Source organism: Macaca thibetana, chromosome 16 (genome assembly GCF_024542745.1).
Source record: "Macaca thibetana thibetana isolate TM-01 chromosome 16, ASM2454274v1, whole genome shotgun sequence".
NCBI lineage: Eukaryota > Metazoa > Chordata > Mammalia > Primates > Cercopithecidae > Macaca > Macaca thibetana.
In genome coordinates, this window is record NC_065593.1 from 36,144,766 (window position 1) to 36,163,558 (window position 18,793).

Below are 18,793 nucleotides of genomic sequence, written 5' to 3' on the forward strand. Positions count from 1 at the left end.
AAAGTTGCATTTTTTTTTTTCTCCTGCTACCACTATATAAACAACCAGCAGGTAAATGTAATTAGATTTAGTATTTTGCAGATATTTTCTGTGGACCACTACACATAGAAGATTCTAATATTTTTAAACAAATAATGTAGAAAGGTACTCACCCACAGTCCCTTCTGTGCCATCCGTTTCCTTTGGGATATAATGTGCAGAAAGATCACTCTGAAGGACTTCATCCGATGTGGCTCTGGCTAAAGCAGCAGCCAAAAAGGAAGGGCAATTACTGAAAGAAAAAAAGGCTATTTTCAGCAAAAGAATTAGGAGGTAATACATTTAACATTACTAATAATTACATATTAATTAGAACATTGTCTCAAAACAAAATTATACCTTTAAACAATATTCAATAAATATTTATTGAGTAGGCACTCTGGGCACTGGGTATATATTGATACATAACACAGACATGGCTCCTTACCTATAGGAGCTACAGGCAGATGACAAACTAATAGGATATAACTTAAAAGTGGGATACGCTTTTTTTTGTTTTTTTTTGTTTGTTGTTTGTTTTTTAGATGGAGTTTTGCTCTGTCGCCAGACGGAGTTTTGCTCTGTCGCCCAGGGCTATGGTGTGATCTCGGCTCACTGCAACCTCTGCCTCCTGGGTTCAAGCAATTCTCCTGCTTCAGCCTCCCGAGTAGCTGGGACTACAGGCATGTGTCACCACGCCCAGCTAATTTTTGTATTTTTTTTTTTTAATTTCAAAATGAATGTATAATTTAAGAATTACACATACACTTTTAAATCCAATTTCCAGTAAACTTTAAATTTTTAAAGTCATAAAAGTATGGATTCTTAACAGTTAACACAAAGTCATTTACAGGATTGGCAAAGGTTTCATTGACAGAACAGATATCATTCTACATTTGCAAAATGCCTTTTTTTTTCATACAACACTTAGATATCTAACTCTAGTGCTTGTCTTCTGCCTGGAAGTAAATAGTTTAATTACTGATAAACCATAAAACAATGGAGTCTTATTTTGGCAATTTTAATTTTTGTATTTTTAGTAGAGACAGGGTTTCTCCATGTTGGTCAGGCTGGTCTTGAACTCCCAACCTCAGGTGATCTGTCCACCTTGGCCTCCCAAAGTGCTGGGATTACTGGTATGAGCCACTGCACCCAGCCCAGGATAAGTTTTATAGAGGAAACAAACAGGATACAATGACAGAGAATAATAAAGAGGGGTATGTACTTAGATGGAATGGTCAGGAAAGCAACACCTTAAAGGATGAAAAAGACTCAGTTACGTGGGAGTGGGAAGTTAGGAGAGAATACTCCGGGCAGAGGGAATATAATTTATACAGAACCTTTTTTTTTTTTTTTTTTTTTTTTGAGACAGAGTCTTGCTCTGTTGCCCAAACTGGAGTGCAGTGGTGCAATCTTGGCTCACTGCAATCTCTGCTTCCCAGGTTCAAGCTATTTTCTCTTGCCTTAGCCTCCCAAATAGTTGGGACTACAGGCGTGCATCACCATGCCTGGCTAATTTTTGTATTTTTAGTAGAGATGGGGTTTTACTATGTTGGCCAGGCTGATCTCGAACTCCTGACCTCAGGTGATCCATCCTCCTCAGTAGTCCCAACTACTCAGGAGGCTGAGGCAGGAGAATCACTGGAACCCGAGATGTGGAGGTTGCAGTGAGCCGAGATTGTGCCATTGCACTCCAGCCTGGGCAACAAGAGTGAAAACTCTGTCTCAAAAAAAAAAAAAGAAAAAAAAAAACTATGGAAATATCTGAGATGTCCTAGTCAAGGTGTCAAATGGTTAACTGGATATTCTAGTCTGGCATTTGAGATGTTAGGAAATTTGGAACTTGCAAATGTATGAATGATATTTAAAGCTACAGCAATAGAAAAGACCACTGATACAGTTTCGATATTTCAAATTTCATGTTAAAATCTGATCCCCAATGTTCAAGGTGGGGCCTGGTTTGGGTCATGGAAGCAGATCCCTCATGAATGGCTTGGTGTAGTCCTTGTGGTAATGAGTTAATTTTTGTGCCATTAGTTCCTGTGAGATCTGATTATTAAATTAAAAAGAGCTGGGCACCTCCTACCCTCTCTCTCTCATTTCCCAACGTGTGATCTCCACATGAGGGCTCCCTTTTGCCGTCTGCAATGAGCGGAAGCTTCTTAAGCCCTCACCAGAAGCAGATGCTGGTGCCGTGCTTCTTGTGCAGCCGCAGAACTGTGAGCCAAATAAACCTCTTTTCATTATAATTTACCCAGCTTCAGGTATTCCTTTATAGCAATTCAAAGCAGACTAAGACAATCATATAGGAAGAAAACATAAAAAGAGAATTGCTCTAGATCAGTGATCTCTATGTGCCTCCTGGCTTCCCCCTCTGGGAACGAGAAGATTATCCTATGCCACACCATTGTATATTGGGTTATAGTGGGAAACGGATTAGATAAATTGCCTCTTTAGTTCACAGGTTTTCAGTCAAGTGGAACAATAGTTAAGGAGCTGTCATTAAGAAACTAGCACTCCAGGCCAGGGGTGGTGGCTCACACCTGTAATCCCAGCACTCTGGGAGGCTGACTGAGGTGGGCAGGTCACAAAGTCAGGAATTTGAGACCAGCCTGGTCAACAGGGTGAAACCCTGTCTCTACTAAAAATTAAAAAAAAAAAAAAAAATTAGCTGGGTGTGGTGGCGGGAACCTGTAATCTCAGCTACTAGGGAGGCTGAGGCAGAAGAATCATTTGAACCTGGGAGGTGGAGGTTGCAGTGAGCTGAGATCATGCCACTGCACTCCAGCCCAGGCGACAATGCGAGACTCTGTCTCAAAACAAACGAACAAACAAACATACAAAAAGAAAACAAAAAACTAGTACTCCAGCCCCACAGGCTACCCTTGGCAGATATCCCCCTAGGCCATCCAAGCAGCCATGTGCCTGTGTCCTGGGCCTGAGAAGCAGCTCTGTGAGCCACCACCAGCAGGCACACCCCCAAGCAGTAACATTCGCATGCCCATAACCTGATAAACAGCCTTACAGGCCCATTCCTGGAGGACATGACCCTAGGCCTGCCCATGCCCAGGGCCTGAGAAACAGGCTGGCAGGTCTTCTTCCAGTGGATATGACCCCATGCTAGCCAAGAAACTGTGTGCCTGCACCCAGAAGAGGAACAGCCTGGAGGTCCCACCCCAGGTTGTCATACCTCCAAGCTGGGCAGCCATGCACATGTGCCCCCAGCCAGAGTAACAGTCCATGGCCACAGCCTCAGCAAGCTAGACCCCAAGCTGGTCAACCCATGATGTGCATACACATGTCCCTGACCTAAGAAATAGTCCAATGGTCCCAACCCCACTAAAGCTACATGACTGCTGCCATAAACTCTAACAGCCTAGGCCATTGGGACACTCACAAACATCGCTAGTACAGATTACAGCAAAAGAAATTACACCACCGTGTCCACCTAGAACCATAGCCACTGCAGCCATCCAAATGACACCCCAAGACCCATCCACATGACTAAATCTTTCCCTATGAAAGCTACTCCATAACATTGGAAGAGGTGACTGTTCCACCAGATGTGTAGAAATCAACATAGGGACACATCAAATGTGAAAAACTGAGGAAACATGACTCCTCCAAATGCACACAATAATTTTCCAGGAACAAACTCCAATCATAAGGAATATGTAAAATGCCAGAAAAAGAATTCAAAATAATAATCTTTTCTTAAAAATTTGAGATGAAGGTCTCACAATGTTGCACAGGCTGGAGTGCAGTGGCTATTCACAGGCATGATCCTACTATTAATCGGCATAGGTGTTTTGATCTGCTCCATTTATCTTTCTTTCTTTTCTTTTTTTTTTTTAAGAGAGTCTCACTCTGTTGCCCAGGCTGGAGTGCAGTGGTACAATCTCGGCTCCCTGCAACATCCACCTCCTGGGCTTAAGCAATCCTCCCACCTCAGCCCCCCAAGTAGCTGGAACTACAGGCATGAGCCACCAGCTTAATTTTCATATTTTTTATAGAGATGAGGTTTCACCATGTTGCCCAGGCTGGTCTCGAACTCCCAAGCTCCAGCAATTCACCCATCTCAGCCTCCCAAATTGCTGAAATTATAGGTGTGAGCCACCACACCTGGCTGACCGGCTCTATTTCTGACCTGAGCTGGTTCATCCCTCCCTAAGCAACCTGATAGTTCTCTGCTTCCAGAAGGTCACCATATTGATGCCAAACTTAGTGTAGACACCAGATTAGCATAGTACACTACAGGCCAGAACTCTTGGACTCAGGTAATCCTCCTGCTGCAGCCTCCCAAGGAGCCAGGACTATAGGCATGAGCCATCACATGTGGCTCAAAATAATCATCTTAAGGAAACGCAGTGAGATACAAGATAATACATATAGAACAGTTAACAAAAATCAGAGAAATTCAACAAAGAGATATCATAAAAAAAAACCAACTAGGAATCTTAGAGCTGAAGAATTCAATGAATGAAATAAAAAATACAATAAAGAGCTTCAACAGCAGACTAGACTAAACAGAAGAAAAAATTTTTGAACTTGAAGACAAATCTTTTGAAAAAATTCAGGCAGAAAAAAAAAAGAAAGAAAAGAAAAAAGAATGCAAAAAGCATATAGGATTTATGGAACACCATTAAGCAAACAAATAATTGCGTTATGGGCATTGCAGAAGGGGAAGAAAAGAGAGATGGTGTAGAAAATATATTTAATGACATAATAGCTGAAAACTTCCTAGGTCTTGGGAGAGACATGGATATTCAGATTCAGGAAGCTGGAAAGTTCCCAAATAAATTCAACCCAAACAAGTCTTCTCTAAGGCACATTATAGTCAAAAAATAATTTTTTTTTTTTGAGATGGAGTTTCATTCTTGTAGCCCAGGCTAGAGTGCAATGGTGTAATTTTTGGCTCACTGCAACCTCTGTCTCCCGGGTTCAAGCAATTCTCCTGCCTCAGCCTCCAGAGTAGCTTGGATTACACGCACCCACCATCATGCCCAGCTAATTTTTGTATTTTTAGTAGAGACAGGGTTTCACCATGTTGGTCAGGCTGGTCTCAAACTCTTAACTTTAGGTGATCCACCTGCCTTGGCCTCCCAAAGTGCTGGGAATACAGGCATGAGCCACCACACCCAGCTGTCAAATCATCAAAAGGCAAAGACAAAGAAATAATTTTTTTTTTTTTTTTTTTTTTTTTTTGAGACGGAGTCTTGCTCTGTCACCCAGGCTGGAGTGTAGTGGCCAGATCTCGGCTCACTGCAAGCTCCGCCTCCCGAGTTCCCGCCATTCTCCCGCCTCAGCCTCCCGAGTAGCTGGGACTACAGGCGCCCGCCACCTCGCCCGGCTAGTTTTTTGTATTTTTTAGTAGAGACAGGGTTTCACGGTGTTAGCCAGGATGGTCTTGATCTCCTGACCTCGTGATCCACCCGTCTCAGCCTCCCAAAGTGCTGGGATTACAGGCTTGAGCCACCGCGCCCGGCCAGACAAAGAATAATTCTAAAAGAGAATTCCTTTTCAAAAGAAAAGCATCAAGTCACATATAAGGGAATTTCCAGTAGACTAGCAGCAGATTTCTCAGCAGAAACCTCACAGGCCAGGAGAGAAAGGGATGATATAGTCAAAGTATAGAAGGAAAAAAAACCCAGCTAGCCAAGAATATTATACCCAGGAAAGCTATTCTTCAAAAATGAAGGAGAAATAAAATCTTTCCTGGACAAGCAAAAAATAAGAGAACATCACCACTAGTCCAGTCCAGGAGAAACATTCAAGGGAGTCTTACACCTGGAAGTAAAAAGATGATAACTGCCCCCATGAAAATATGCGAAATTATAAAATTCACCAGGAGAGCCAACAGACAAAGGAGAAAGAGAAAGGAATAAATAATCTTATCACTACAGAAAACTACCCAACTACAAAAATAAATAATAAGAGGGGAAGGAACAAAGGTTACACAAAATAATCAGAAAACAATCAATAAATGTCTGGAATAAGTCCTCATCTATTAATAATAATCTTGAATGTAAAATGGATAAAATTCCCAATTAAAAGAAACTGGCTGAATGAATTTAAACAACAACAAAACAAACAAAAGCAAAACAAACAAAAACAAAAACAAGACCCAATTATATGCTGTCTACAAGAAACTCACCTCATCTGTAAGGACATACACAGACTGAAAGTGAAGGGATGGAAAGAGATATTTCACGCAAATGGAAACCAAAAGCAAGCAGGAATAGCTATATTTACATCAGCTAAAACAGACTTTAAGTCAAAAGCTATAAAAAGAGACAAAGAAGGACATTATATAGTAATAAAGGGATCAAATCAAGAAGCTATAACAATTGTAAATATACATGCACCTAAGACCAGCACACCCATATTCATAAAGAAAATACTATTAGATCTAAAGGAAGAGACAGATGCCAGTACAATAACTGTTGGGGACTTCAACCCCAACTCAGCATTGGAGAAATCATCTAGGCAGAAAATCAACAAAGAAACATCAGATAAACCATAGCATAGCCCTAACAGACATTTACAGAACATTTCACGCAACAGCTGCAGAATATGCATTCTCTTTATTAGCACATGGAACATTCTCCAGGATTGACTATATGTTAGGACATAGAACAAGGCTAAATACATTTTTTTTAATTGAAGTCATATCAAGTATCTTATCTGACCACAATGGAATAAAACTGGAAACCAACAAGTGAAACATTCAAAATTACACAAATACATGGAAATCAAAAAACATGCTCCTAAACAACCAATGGGTGAAGGAAGAAATTAAGAAGGAAATTGACTAATTCCTTGAAACAAATGAAAACAGAAACACAACATATTAAAACTTACGGGACTCAGCCAAAGCAGTATATAATATGTCTCTGCAGTAAAAATATCTATGAAAATTGAAGTTAAATTTTTAAAAACTTCCTGTGACCATAAGGCTCCAATGTTAAACATTTTCTTTTTCATTGCATTATCAGTATAATTATTGATACACAAATGATCTAATATAGTATAAATTTTGATAAACATAAAAATTAAACTTTTATGGGAGTTTTTTTTTTTTTTTTTTTTTTTAAGGGAAGAAACCTTACCTAAGAAATCTTATCTGCCACGGTCTTGGCCTCAATGAGATCTTGGATCTCAAGCCTGAGCCTAATGCCATCATGGGATTAGACTTTGGGAAATCTTAGGGGATGTGGGTGAGTGTACTTAGCACATGGGAAGGATGTGAATTGTGTGGCCAGAAAAGACTGTGGCAGATTATTTTTTAAAAGGCCACAACAACATTCCTGGTCCCACATGCTATTTTAGAACTTTGCCATTCCCCATAAAAAAACAGAGTCTGTTTCCCTTCCTAACCTAAACATGGGTGAGGTGTGGTGACTACTCAGATGAAAACAATGTAGCAACAGTGATACTGTATGACTTTTAAAGTTTGTTCATAAAAGGCCATGGCTTCCTCTTTCTTCCTCTGTCTCCCTCTGGATACTTGCTCTTGATACTCAGCCAAGCCATCAAGCCACGAGGAATCCCAAACTAGCTCACGTGAGAAACCACATGAACAGGTTCATGTGGATGTAGCCTGAGGTCCCCCGGCAGTAGCCATTATCAATTGCTTGACATGTAAGTTCACAAGCCTTCAGATGATTCCAGTCCCTCAGCCTGAGTCTTCCAACTGAGGCCCCAGTTGGAACAGAGATAAGGTGACCTTGCTTTACCCAGTTTTAATTTCTGATTGAAAGACACTGTGAACATAATAAATAATTGTTTTATGCCACTAAGTTTTGTGGTAACTCACAATACAGTGACAATAACTGAAAACCCAATATTTAGAAGCTTAGTAGAAGATAAGGGACCTATAAAAACTAAAGAGAAATGGCAAAATCTGTAAAAGGAGAACCGAGATAGTAGAGAGTATTTGAAGGAGAGAGTAGTGAACTCTGTCAATTGCTGAGAGGTCAAATAAGTGAAAAAAAAAAAGGCCAGGTGCAGTGGCTCATACCTGTAATCCCAGCCCCTTGGGAGGCCAAGGTGGGTGGATCACCTGAGACCAGGACTTCAAGATCAGCCTGGCCAACATGGCGAAACCCTGTCTGTACCAAAAATACAAAAATTAGCTGGGTGTGGTGGTGCATGCCTATAATCCCAGCTACTTGGGTGGCTGAGGCCTGAGAATTGCATGAACCCAAGAGGCAGAGGTTGCAGAGAGCTGAGATCACGCCACTGTACTCCAGCCTGGGTGACAGAGTGAGACTGTCTCAAAAAAAAAAAAAAAAAAAAAGGCCAGGCGCGTGGCTCACGTCTGTAATCCCAGCACTTTGGGAGACTGAAGCAGGCAGATCACGAGATCAGGAGTTCAAGACCAGCCTGACCAACATGGTGAAACACTGTCTCTACTAAAAATACAAAAATTAGCTGGCACGGTGGCACACATCTGTAATCCCAGCTACTCGGGAGGCTGAGGCAGAAGAATTGCTTGAACCCAGGAGGCGGAGGTTGTGGTGAGCTGAGATCATGCCACTCCACTCCACACTCAAGCCTGGGCACCAGAGCAAGACTCCATCTAAAAAGAAACAAAACAAAACAAAACAAAACACAAAAACAGAAAAATAACTATCTTTTCAAGAAATGGTCAAATGGTGCTGGAAAAATTGGATATCCACATGCAAAATAATCAAGTTGGATCCCTTCCTTACACTATTAACAAAAATTAATGCCAAATGCATCACAGACCTAAATGTAAAGCTAAAACTACATAAAACTCCTAAAAGAAAACATTGGAGTAAATCTTCATGACCTTGGATTAGGCAATGGTTTTCTTAGATCTGACACCAAAAGCACAAGCAGAAAAGAAAAAAATGTTAAATTGGACTACATCAAAATTTAAAACTTTTGTATCACAAATCAGTAAAGTGAAAAGACAACCCACAGACTGGTAGAAAATATTTGCAAATCTGCCAGGCATAGTGGCTTATGTTTGTAATTTTGGCACTTTGCAACAGTAAGGTTGGGGCCAGGAGTTTGAGACCAGCCTGGGCAACTTAACAAGATCCTGTCTCAAAAACAAACAACAAAAAAATAGCTGGGTATGGTGGGCACACCTGTAGTCCCAGCTACTTGGGAGGCTGAGGCAGGAAAGGCAGGAAGATCGCTTAAGCCCAGGAGTCTGAGGCTGCAGTGAGCCATAATCATCGTTATATTACAGCCCAAGAGATAGTGAGACCCTATCTCAAAACAAAAAAAAATTGCAAATCATGTATCTAATGAGACTAGTATCCTGAATATGTAATGAATCTTTATATTTCAATAATAAAAAGACAACCCAAAGGGACTGAATAGGCTTTTTTCCAAAGAAGATATACAAATGGCCGCCAATAGGCACATGAAAAGATGTGCAATATCTGTGACAATAATTGGAAATATATATTTGTCCTCTGCCTTGATTCCTGACACAGAGCCCCTAAAACCCTTTTGATTTCCTGAATGATAGGGGTACTGGAAGCATCTTCTAATATTTAGTCTTTGAACCTGGTTTCTGACATACAGCTTCTATGTCAGAGCTTGGAATTTCCTGTATAGTCTATGAATGCCTTTTGGTCTTACGAAGCAGTTCTTGGTGGGCTACTGGATAGCTTCAGGATGGGAATTGGTCATCAGAAAGACCAACCCATAACAAGAGGCCTGCAATATTCAACCCTATTCCCATTTTCTAGGGAAGGGAGAGAGATGGGAGATTGACTTAATTATTTGAACATGCCTACATGATGAAGCCTCCATGCAAATCCCTAAAAGGTGGGATTTTGGGAGCTTCTGGTTTGGTGAACGTAACTATGTGCCACTTCCAACAGAACCTCTTATGTTTGGGATCCTTCCCCTTCAGGACCTCACACTGTGTATCTCTCTTTATCTGGCCGTTCATTTGTATCCTTTATAATATCTTTTCACAAACCAGTAAACATAAGTGAATGTTTCCCTGAATTTTTAAGACATTATAGCAAATTATTTAACTTGGGAGAAGGTTGTATGAACCCTTGATTTATAACCAGTTGGTCAGAAGTTGAGGAGGTCCAGACTTTTAACTGGCATCTGAGGTGGGGCATCTTGCAGGACTGAGCCTGTATCCTGTGGGGTCTGTTGTAACTCCAGGCAATTAGTGTCAGAATTGAGTTAAATTGTAAGACACCTAATTGATGTCCAGGAAGGAACAGAGAATTGGTTGGTGGGAAAACCCCACACACATTAACTGTCAGAAGTGTGTGAGGCTGGGCAAGGTGGCTCACGTCTGTAATCCCAACACTTTGGGATCACAGGATCACCTGAGGTCAGGAGTTTGAGACCAGCCTGGCCAACATGGTGAAACCCCGTCTCTACTAAAAATACATAAATTAACTGGGTGTGGTGGCACACCTATAATCCCAGCTACTTGGGAGGCTGAGGCAGTAGAATCGCTTGAACCCGGGAGGTGGAGGTTGCAGTAAGCAGAGATCATGCCACTGCACTCCAGACTGTATGAGAGTGAGACTCAGTCTTGAAAAAAAAAAAAAGAAGTGTGTGATTGTATAGAAAAACAGCTTTTTCTTCCCCTTTTCACATCCACTAGGATAGCTATAATAAAATAGCTATAACAAAAAAGACAATTAGTAATAACAGGTGTTGGCAACTATATGGATACATGGAACTCTGGTACATTGCTAGTGGAGATGTAAAGTGGTACAGTTGTAGGCCGGGGGCGGTGGCTCAAGCCTGTAATCCCAGTACTTTGGGAGGCCGAGGTGGGCGGATCATGAGGTCAGGAGATCGAGACCATCCTGGCTAACATGGTGAAATCCCGTCTCTACTAAAAAATACAAAAAACTAGCCGGGCGAGGTGGTGGGTGCCTGTAGTCCCAGCTACTTGGGAGGCTGAGGCAGGAGAATGGCGTAAACCCGGGAGGTGGAGCTTGCAGTGAGCCGAGATCGCAACACTGCACTCCAGCCTGGGCGACAGAGCGAGACTCCGTCTCAAAAAAACAAAAAAGAGTGGTACAGCTGCTTTGGCAGTTCCTTAACATTTTAAACATAAAGTTACCATATGGCCGGCCCAGCAATTCCACTTCTAGGTATATATGCATGAGAAATAAAAACATATATCCACAAAAAACTCATACATTAATGTGCATAGCAGCATTGTTTATAATCGCCAAATAGTAAAAACAACCAAGTGTCAATCAATTGATGGATAAATAAAATGCAATATATTCATACAATGGAATATTAGCCATAAAAAGGAATGAAGCACTTATACCTTCTACAATGTGGATGAACCTTGAAAACACTATGGATAGCAATAGAAGCCACTCACAAAGACCACTTATTATAGAATTTGTAATTCTATAACATGAATTATATGAAAAGCCCAGAATAGGAAATTTATAGAAGCAGAGAGTAGTGGTAGCTTAGGGCTGGAGGGGTGGTGGGAATGAGGAGTGACTGCTAATAGGTAGGGGGTTTCTTTCTGGGGTGATGAAAATTTTCTGGAACTTAGGGTGATGGATGAACAACTGTGACTATATTAAAATCCTTGAATTGTATACTTTTTTAAAAAGGCGAGTCATGTGAAGCAGTGGGAGTAGAGAAGGAACAAAGAAAACTATGACCAGTTGTGATCAGTTAGTTGTAAACTTTAAATGGGTAACTTTTATATTATGTGAATTATATCTCAGTAAAGACAATAAAAAAATTACTGACTTTGTCAAGAACCATTGAATAGTAAAAGTGAAAATCAGGCTAGAATGGGTTACGGAGTGGGGGGCAGGGAGGTTTGGCACAGAGGGGAAACAGAGATATGGGGCAGTAACTGATAGGGGATGGGAGAAAGGGAAAGTCTTTGTTGTTTTAGGATGGTGTGGAATTTGACTGTAGGATGAGGCACATTTCCTTAGTTGGAAAAAGAAGAAAATCAATACAGACGCAGGTACATTTTTAGATGTTAGCAGGAAATGACGGGTATTCCCATTTAATGATTTGAAACAACAAATATTTATTGAGGCCTACCAGGCACTGTTCTAGTGCTCAGGATATATATAAACCAAAAAGAAAAAAAAAATGCCCTCTTAGAGCTTACATTCTAAAGAAGGACTTCTCAATGAAGTATGAGGCAAGATCCATTTTCAAAACTTTCTCATGTATCAGAATCACCTGCAGGGCTTCTTAGAACACAGATTGCTGGGCCCCATCCACAGAGTTTCTCACTCAGTAAGCCTGATGTGAGGCCTGTGAATTTTCATATTTAACAAGTTAAACATGAACTCATGCTGCTGGTCTGGGAACCAAATTTTGAGAACCACTGTATTAAATCACAAACTAGGTCATGAGGGTAGAAAGGGAGGAGGAGGGATGAAGTCAATGTAGATATGAAATAGTCATATCAGAAAGTAGTAGGACTGTCACACAGTGCTAAGAGACTGTGGGAAGTTTGAGATAATTTTTAAATAAAACCAGTTTTTCTGATGGCATGACTTTTTCATCTATGTTGGCACATGCATAGGTAGAAAGAACCATCTAGTTCATCAAGAGTTGCAAGATTGGCGGTTTATTCGAGGTTCGTTTTTGGTTTTTATTTGTGTGTTTTCTTTTTTGTTGTTTTGTTTTTTATTTCAGTTTTAGAGAAATGTCTCTGACAAGAAGGATTTGGGGTTTTGCAAGGTAGCACTATAAAGTGAAGGAGAGAAATGGAGATTTGGAATTTTCATTTTTGATTTTTGAGACAGGGTCTCACTGTATCACCCAGGCTGGAGCATAGTGGCATGATCTCGGCTCACTGCAATTTCTGCCCCCTGCCAGATTTGTTATCTTTTTTTTATTCACTTTTTATTTTATTCAATCATCTTTGGCTAGAGATTTGGTATCTTTAAAAAAAAATTTTTTTTAACTTATTTTTAGAGACAGAATATTGCTCTGTTTTCCAGGCTGGAGTGCAGTGGCACAATCATAGCTCAGTGCAGCCTTGAACTCCTGGGCTAAAGAGATCCTCCTACCTCAACCTCCTGAGTAACTGGGATTACAGAGAGCCACTGCATCAGGCAGAATTGAATATGTTTTTAAGATACTAAAATCTTAAAGAACAGACTTGAGTTGTAAATCAATGTAGTCTAAATGTAATTAAAGAATTGTAAGTGGGAGTACTTGGGCACAAAATCTAGGGCAGAATGTTGTAGTTTGAGAGCAGGATGCTTGTGTACAAGATTTTTGAGCCGATGCAATTTTTGATAAGGAGGTCTAGATAAGTCCAAATAAGTGAGTGGTTCAGGAATACATAAAATGGCAATGCTTACATTCTATGTCTTCGAGGAAAAAAATGAGAAAATTATTTGATTATTCATTAATATTTCTTTTTCTTTTTTGAGACAAGAGTCTTGCTGTGTTGCCCAGACTGGAGTGTAGTGGTGCAATCATAGCTCATTGCAGCCTCAAACTCCTGGGCTCAAGTAATCCTCCCACCTCAGCCTCCTGTGGAGCTACGACTACAGGTGCAAGCCACCATGACCCATGCCCCCTTTTTTGGTTTTTAGAGACATAGTCTCACTATGTTGCCCAGTCTAGTCTTGAATTCCTGCTCTCAAGCGATCTTCCCACCTCAGCCTCCCAAAGTACTTACAGGTGTGAGCCATTGCACCCAGCTATTCATCAGTATTTTTCAAATTGCAGTTTATGATCCATTAGTGGGTAATTAAATAAATGTATGAATTGTGACCAGCATTTTTTTTTTTTTTTTTTTTTTTGAGATGAGATGAAGTCTCGCTCTTGTCCCCCAGGCTGGAGTGCAATGGCACGATCTTGGCTCACTACAACCTCTGCCTCCCGGGTTCAAGCAATTCTCCTGCCTCAGCCTTCTGAGCACCTGGGATTACAGGCGCGTGCCACCACGCCCAGCCAATTTTTGTATTTTTAGTAGAGACGGGGTTTTACCATGTTGGCCAGGTTGGACTTGAACTCCTGACCTAAGGTGATCTGCCCGCCTCGGCCTCTCAAAGTGCTGGGATTACAGACGTGAGCCACCGTGCCCGGCCTATGACTAACATTTTTTTTTTTTTTTTTTTTTTTTTTTTGAGATGGAGTCTTACTCTGTCACCAGGCTGGAGTACAGTGACACGATCTCAGCTCACTGCAACCTCTGCCTCCCGGGTTCAAGCAATTCTCCTACCTCAGCCTCCGGAGTAGCTGGGACTACAGGCACATGCCACCACGCCCAGCTAATTTTTGTATTTTTAGTAGAGACGGAGTTTCACCATGTTGGCCAGAATGGTCTCAATTGCTTGACCTCATGATCCGCCCGCCTCAGCCTCCCAAAGTGCTAGGATTACAGGCGCGAGTCACTGCACCTGGCATGACCAGCATTTTTCAAAGAAAATAGAATAAGGTGCATGAGGTAAAGTATTGTTTCACATATATATATGTAGGTAAGTATATACTGAATTATGATGAAAAAAATTTAAAAGCTACTACCCTTTAACAATTATGAAATAAATTGATGGGATCCCTTTACAATTCAAATGCTTTATAAACAATGTTACCATGTCTCCTTCCATGCTATGGAGATTAACTGAATTTTTCTTGATGAGTCAAAATGTTTCTTCACAGACCTAGTCTCTTTGTAAAAATTGCTTATCTTTACATTTCTGTCATGTCTTACTCTGATTAACTGGATGCATTCCAAATGTTTTACCTATGTGAACTTTTAGTATATAGTTACGGAATTTACTGGGTTGTTTTTAAATTTACATTAAAAATTATCTGGGCCGGGTGTGGTGGCACATGCCTGTAATCCCAGCACTTTGGGAGGCCGAGGTGGGTGGATCACCTGTGGTCAGGAGTTTGAGACCAGCCTGGCCAATGTGGCAAAACCCTGTCTCTACTAAAAATACAAAAATTAGCCAGGCGTAGTGGCACATACCTGTAACCCCAGCTACGTGGGAGGCTGAGGCACGAGAATCGCTTGAATCTGGGAGGTGTAGGTTGCAATGAGCCCCGATCACACCACTGCACTCCAGTCTGGGTGATGGAGTGAGGCTGTCTCAAAAAAAACCCCAAAAAACAAAAATGATCTGAAAACCTTTATTGTAATCTTGTTCCATCAGAGTTCCAAAAGAAAAGGATAACTTCTGTGTAATTATTAAACTATCTGGATGTAGATTCACCAAATATAAGAAATGAAAAGTTTAGAGAATAAGGCAAGAAACATTAGTCTCATTAATGTGTCATCTGCAATACATTTTTAGTTACAGTTAATATAATTTTTTTTACCTTTTGTCAGACAGAATGAAAATATTTTCAGTGAAGTAGGGAGGAGGATTAGCTGACTAATAGCTAGATATAAAACACCAAGCTAGATGCTTCACCCACATCAGTTATTCCTACATGTCAGAAAGCTGAACACTTAGCATGAATAACTTCTTACGGTTTTGACTTTGAGTTGGAAGTGATTTCTGAAAAATCAGAATTGCAAATATATTTTAAAGCAGTCACATCAGAGAATGTTTGATACACCTCAAATAAAAGCTTATCATTAATGCCTGTCATTTTAAGAGAATCACTAGGAGTGACTAACATCATAATAACATAGCAAGTTGCTTTCTTTCATCATTTCTCTTAAAATGCTTGAAAGATCCTGATACAGAAAGTTTTAAAGTTTGGCAAATGTAATAAGCATAGCAAATATCAAAAGAGAGCCAATACTCATGGCAGTTTGGAGTACTAGGCTTATAAATGTCATTGTGTTGAGAACACTGTGGAACTGCAATATGATTAGAAATTCCTTAATATTTACAGTATCATTTTGGGGCACTCTGTGTCCAAGTCAAATTAATCTTGTTAGGACTCTCAAATATAGTCTAAGAATAATGCTTTTCTTTTTATGTATATAAACAGATATTTTGAAGTGCTTTCCATTTTTATCTTCAAGCAATTCACATCCCAAGAACAGAAGGAAATTTTTTCCATACATACCAATTTGATGCTTTCTTGTTTGTTTTAGGTATCAAAGTATAAATTTTCTATATTCATAGACAGAAATAAAATCTTTGCCTATTTTATGTCTAAGGCATATAAAAATTATATACATACTTTTTAAACAATGTTGAAAATCATCAATGAGGGGCCCATTTAGTTTTAATTTTTAAGTTTAGTCACATAAGTAACACATTCCACTTAATTAAAGCTATTTATGTTCATGAATACATATCTGAATTTCTGTGTATACTGACTTTCTTGATGTTATAAATTGTAAAGCAAAAATCCAGGCTTTATTAAAACTTCATAAATTGAGCTTTGTAAACAAAGCATGGGGTCTTGCTTGCTTTAAGCTAACAATAAGTGTTCTACAAACACACATAAAACCCCCACAAAACTTATAGTCATGAATGTTCTGACTGTTCTTTCCTGCAGCTCATATTGGTTAGCATCATCTTTATCCTCCAGATATTTATCTTGCTTCCTCAATTCTACTTCAAAAATAGCCACAGCTGAAAACATGCTTGGTGGAAGATTTTGAATTATAAAAATGTAACTGCATTCTAATAACCTTTAATAGTTCAGTACTTTACTTACATAAATTATTTCAGTTTGTTTTAGTATCTGGGGACTGGGTTGAAGCAGGAGACAGATGTTAAATCATTATGGGAACCATTTAAGTCATTATCAGAATTAGTGGGCCAGGCGTGGTGGCGAATGCCTGTAATCCCAGCACTTTGGGAGGCCGAGGTGGGTGATCACCTGAGGTCAGGAATTCGAGACCAGCCTGACCAACATGGTGAAACCCCCTCTCTACTAAATACAAAAAATTAGCCAGGCGTGGTGGCACACACCTGTAATCCCAGCTACTCTGGAGGCTGAGGCAGAAGAATTGCTTGAATCCAGGAGGTGGAGGTTGCAGTGAACCAAGATGGTGCTATTGCACTCCAGCCTGGGCAACAAGAGCAAAACTCCTCTCAAAAAAAAAAAAAAAAAAAAAAAAAGATTTAGTGTATCAGCATAGACAGCCTATGAGTACTGGGCATGTTCATTTCTTATGCTCTAGGTAAGTACTGATTTCTTTAAATTTCATAACGGGGCCCAGTCATAGGAGAATCTTTAGCATTTCATTCACCTATAGTGCTTGCAGGACTTAATCATATATGGGTCCTTGTTACCTATATATTAAAGACTATTATTTATATATTCATAGATATCTCAGATACTCAGAAATCACTTTAACTTATAATTTAAACACTGTGATTTCTCCATGTAACTACAAAGATAAAAACATATATATGAAGAATAATTACAGACCACTATTGACTTTGGAGCCTGAAAAGATATAGTTACACACACACGAGAGAGACCTAAAACTTCTGCCAACTTACCATTTAATTACTATTTGACTATAGTAGCAGAAATTATAAGGAGTTAGAAATTATAGCAGAACTATAAGGAGTTAGAAAGGTGGGTTCTAGTTATAGCTGGGTAACCTTAGAAAAGGTGCTTAAAGTCTCTGGGTTTCGATTTCCTCAACTAGAAAATTAAGAAGTTAGAATAAAGTAACTCTAAAGTCAATTCCAGGTCTAAAATTCTACTTCTATAATTCTATTCCAAATAAGGATTTTTAATTTCAAAGATGGGACAAAGGCAGCTTAAAAGTATAAACACACTTCAGATCCAAAAAAAGGTTTTCACATAGTCCATTAGAGTGGAAACAAATGCTATATATTCTTACTATAAATAATTAGGAATACTCTGCTTTATGCTGTGGGTGTATTCTGAAACATTAAATATATATTTATTTTGATAAATGCAATCAATCTTTGCAGTGAATCCATTAGGAAAGAATCCTTCACATTTTGTATTATTTGTTTTCTTCCTTTCTTTCGTTTGAGATGGAGTCTCACTCTGTTGCCCAGGCTGGAGTGCAGTGGCGCCATATCAGCTCACTGCAACCTCCAACTCCCAGGTTCAAGCAATTCTGCTGCCTCAGCCCCTCGAGTAGCTGGGATTACAGGTGCCCGTCACCACGCCCAGCTAATTTTTGTGTTTTTAGTACAGACAGGGTTTCACCATGTTGGCCAGGCTGTTCTTGAGCTCCTGACCTCAGGTGATCCACCCGCCTCAGCCTCCCAAAGTGCTGGGATTACAGGCGTGAGTCACACGCCTGGCCAGTATTATTTGTTTTCTTAAAGAGACATGCCTATGGCCGGGCGCAGTGGCTCACACCTGTAATCTCAGCACTTTGGGAGGCCGAGGTGGGTGGATCACGAGGTCAGGAGTTTGAGACCAGCCTGGTCAAGGTGGTGAAACGTCATCTCTACTAAAAATATAAAACTTAGATGGGCGTGGTGGTGGGCACCTGTAATCCCAGCTACTGGGAAGGCTGAGGTAGGAGAATCGCTTGAACCGGGGAGGTGGAGGTTGGAGTGAGCCAAGATGGCACCACTGCACTCCAGCCTGGGTGACAGAGTGAGACTCCATCTCAAAAAAACAAAAAAAAAGAGACAGGCCTACATGATAAATGTCATATAAAACAATATTGTTACTATAAAATGTTATATTTGAAACAAGAAAGTGCTATTTCCTACCTCTTTTAAAATATTTATTTACAAGAGCTTATTATTCCATCTCCACTATATAGGCTGACATCAATCCAATCAATTCATATTTTCCATTAGAGAATAGGAAAGGAGTCAGATTAGATTGAATATGAAAGCTGGCTCTCTTTCAGCACTGAATATTGCCATCTTGTTATAAAGCA

At 40.1% G+C, this 18,793-nt stretch overlaps 1 protein-coding gene across 1 annotated transcript in view; it reads right to left on the reverse strand.

Moving 5' to 3' along the window:
* Positions 1–18,793, reverse strand: part of PPM1E (protein phosphatase, Mg2+/Mn2+ dependent 1E) — a 229,710-nt gene that overhangs the window by 30,801 nt on the left and 180,116 nt on the right. Inside the window, exon 2 of the mRNA XM_050764678.1 lies at positions 153–271. Coding sequence (XP_050620635.1) covers positions 153–271 — 119 coding nt within the window. The remainder of the gene's footprint in view (positions 1–152; positions 272–18,793) is intronic.